Here is a 2,500-nt window from a genome sequence, read left to right as displayed (position 1 = left end):
ACACAGATTCCATCTGGTCTGGAGTGGACTTTTCTAAAACACAGATTTAATCTGGTCTGGAGTAGACTTTTCTAAAACACAGATTTAATCTGGTCTGGAGTAGACTTCTAAAGCACAGATTTAATTTGGTCTGGAGTAGACTTTTCTAAAATACAGATTTAATCTGGTCTGGAGTAGGCTTTTCTAAAACACAGATTTAATCTGGTCTGGAGTAGGCTTTTCTAAAACACAGATTTAATCTGGTCTGGAGTAGACTTTTCTAAAACACAGATTCCATCTGGTCTGGAGTGGACTTTTCTAAAACACAGATTTAATCTGGTCTGGAGTAGACTTTTCTAAAACACAGATTTAATCTGGTCTGGAGTAGACTTTTCTAAAACACAGATTTAAGATGGTCTGGAGTAGACTTTTCTAAAACACAGATTTAATCTGGTCTGGAGTAGACTTTTCTAAAACACAGATTTAAGATGGTCTGGAGTAGACTTTTCTAAAACACAGATTTAATTTGGTCTGGAGTAGACTTTTCTAAAACACAGATTTAATCTGGTCTGGAGTAGACTTTTTCTAAAACACAGATGTAATCTGGTCTGGAGTAGATGTTTTCTTAAGTACATAGTAAGAATATCAGCTCTGTTAAGTGCTAAATGTACTGTTTAGTACTTGGTTATAACCAAAGGTCCTGTTCTTCAGTTATCATGATATGAGCTATTTAGAACCATGGAAATGATTAGAAAACAGTAGTTTTTAATTGTGTATCTGTGTGTGTGTGTGTGTGTGTGTGTGTGTGCGCATGTGTGTGTATCTGTGTGTGTGTGTGTGTGTGTGTATCTGTGTGTGGCAGGATGGCAGAGCTCCATCGGGTGTGTTGGTGTGTGCCATGTTCTGTTTCTGCCACCTGTTTGCCAGCCCTGTGCCTGCCATGCAGCTGCTGAGTGCTAAGAGACCTGGTTCAGGTCTGTGGCCTTCACACAGGAGGTGAGAGAGAGAGACACTGTCACTGTATCACTGTGCACATGGCGTAATCAGCCTTACACTCTGCTCAAGACACATGGCAATGACATGGCAATCAGCATTACAGTTTAATAGATGTCATGCATTGCTGTTAGAGACTGGTGTTAGCACAGACGCTATAGTATGGTAATAGTAACAGACAGTATATTGTGATAATAATAACATGGTACAGTCTGATAATGAAAACAGACAGTGTAGTGTGATAGTGTGATAGTGTGATAATAATAACAGGCTCTGTCTCTTTCTTTTTCTCTTTCTTTCTTTCTTCTCTCTCTCTTTCTTCTCTGTCTCTCTTCTCTCTCTCCGCCTACCCAACCACCCCCCCCCCCCCCTTTATCTGTGCTCCCTTTGCTCCTGGCCCGGGCTGTGTGTGTAGGTATATTGGTTATGTTTGCAGTATGGTTGCAGAGAAGGCCTCCCTTCCTCACTCCAAACCGGTGCTCATTAAAACTGTCACCATGAGTCCAGTTCCTTGCTTCAACAAACAGCGCAGTGGCTGTCGACCCTTCTGTGACGTCCTTATAGGAGAGACAAAGATTTTCTCCACTGCACAGGACTATGAGAGAATGAGGTAAATCTCTGTGCTGCTATATACAGCCCTCAGGAATGCTTTATAAGGCATAAGGCATCAGCATAGACCTGCCTCAAAATTCATAACCACAGCAGGGTTTGCCACGGTGTAGCATAATGTGTTGTACTGTTAATAACTGATACTATCTATCAAATGTGGCATCATCACTGACCTAACCAGAGAACACAACTTTGTCATTCTGCTATGCCACAAGTTCACCATAATGTCTTATGTATATTATTAAATACGTTTCAAAACATTATTATTGTATTGAAATAGTACACAATGAGACATGTCAGGTGTGTTGTTTTGTTTCTCCTGAGAGAGGCCTGTATCAGTTTGAGCCATATTTGGGTAGTGTACTGTAAGTTTGTTCAGTTTAACTGTGATATGTCCAAATTCACTGTAGTCCTCTCCCTTTCTGTTCCTGTGGGAATGGACAGTGTTTTTCACAGGTGCAGTAAGATGAATGAATTGGGATTCAGCAGAGGACAGACATCGATTCTGTCATTAGAATATTGTGTTTGGACAAGTACATTTAAGAGTTTGTTTTATTTTATTGGTTTAACCTTTCATATCACTTCATCCTTGGGGAAAACAGTAAAGCTATTATTGCCCAAACACTACACACAGATCATATAAACTATCACATCCACAACAATAAACACATCATATAAACTATCACATCCACAACAATACACACATCATATAAACTATCACATCCACAACAATACACACATCATATAAACTATCACATCCACAACAATACACACATCATATAAACTATCACATCCACAACACCACACACATCATATAAACTATCACATCCACAACACCACACACATCATATAAACTATCACATCCACAACACTACACACATCATATAAACTATCACATCTACAACACCACACACATCAT

The 2,500-nt window shown here is 39.4% G+C and overlaps 1 protein-coding gene across 1 annotated transcript in view; it reads left to right on the top strand.

The window, feature by feature from the left end:
- Nucleotides 1–2,500, top strand: part of dnajc6 (DnaJ (Hsp40) homolog, subfamily C, member 6) — a 31,398-nt gene that overhangs the window by 18,679 nt on the left and 10,219 nt on the right. Inside the window, exons 6-7 of the mRNA XM_030791887.1 lie at nucleotides 842–975; nucleotides 1,388–1,582. Coding sequence (XP_030647747.1) covers nucleotides 842–975; nucleotides 1,388–1,582 — 329 coding nt within the window. The remainder of the gene's footprint in view (nucleotides 1–841; nucleotides 976–1,387; nucleotides 1,583–2,500) is intronic.

The sequence above is a fragment of the Chanos chanos genome, chromosome 14 (genome assembly GCF_902362185.1).
Source record: "Chanos chanos chromosome 14, fChaCha1.1, whole genome shotgun sequence".
NCBI lineage: Eukaryota > Metazoa > Chordata > Actinopteri > Gonorynchiformes > Chanidae > Chanos > Chanos chanos.
The sequence above is the reverse complement of the archived record's forward strand: the minus strand, read 5'-3'. Positions and strand labels throughout refer to the sequence as shown.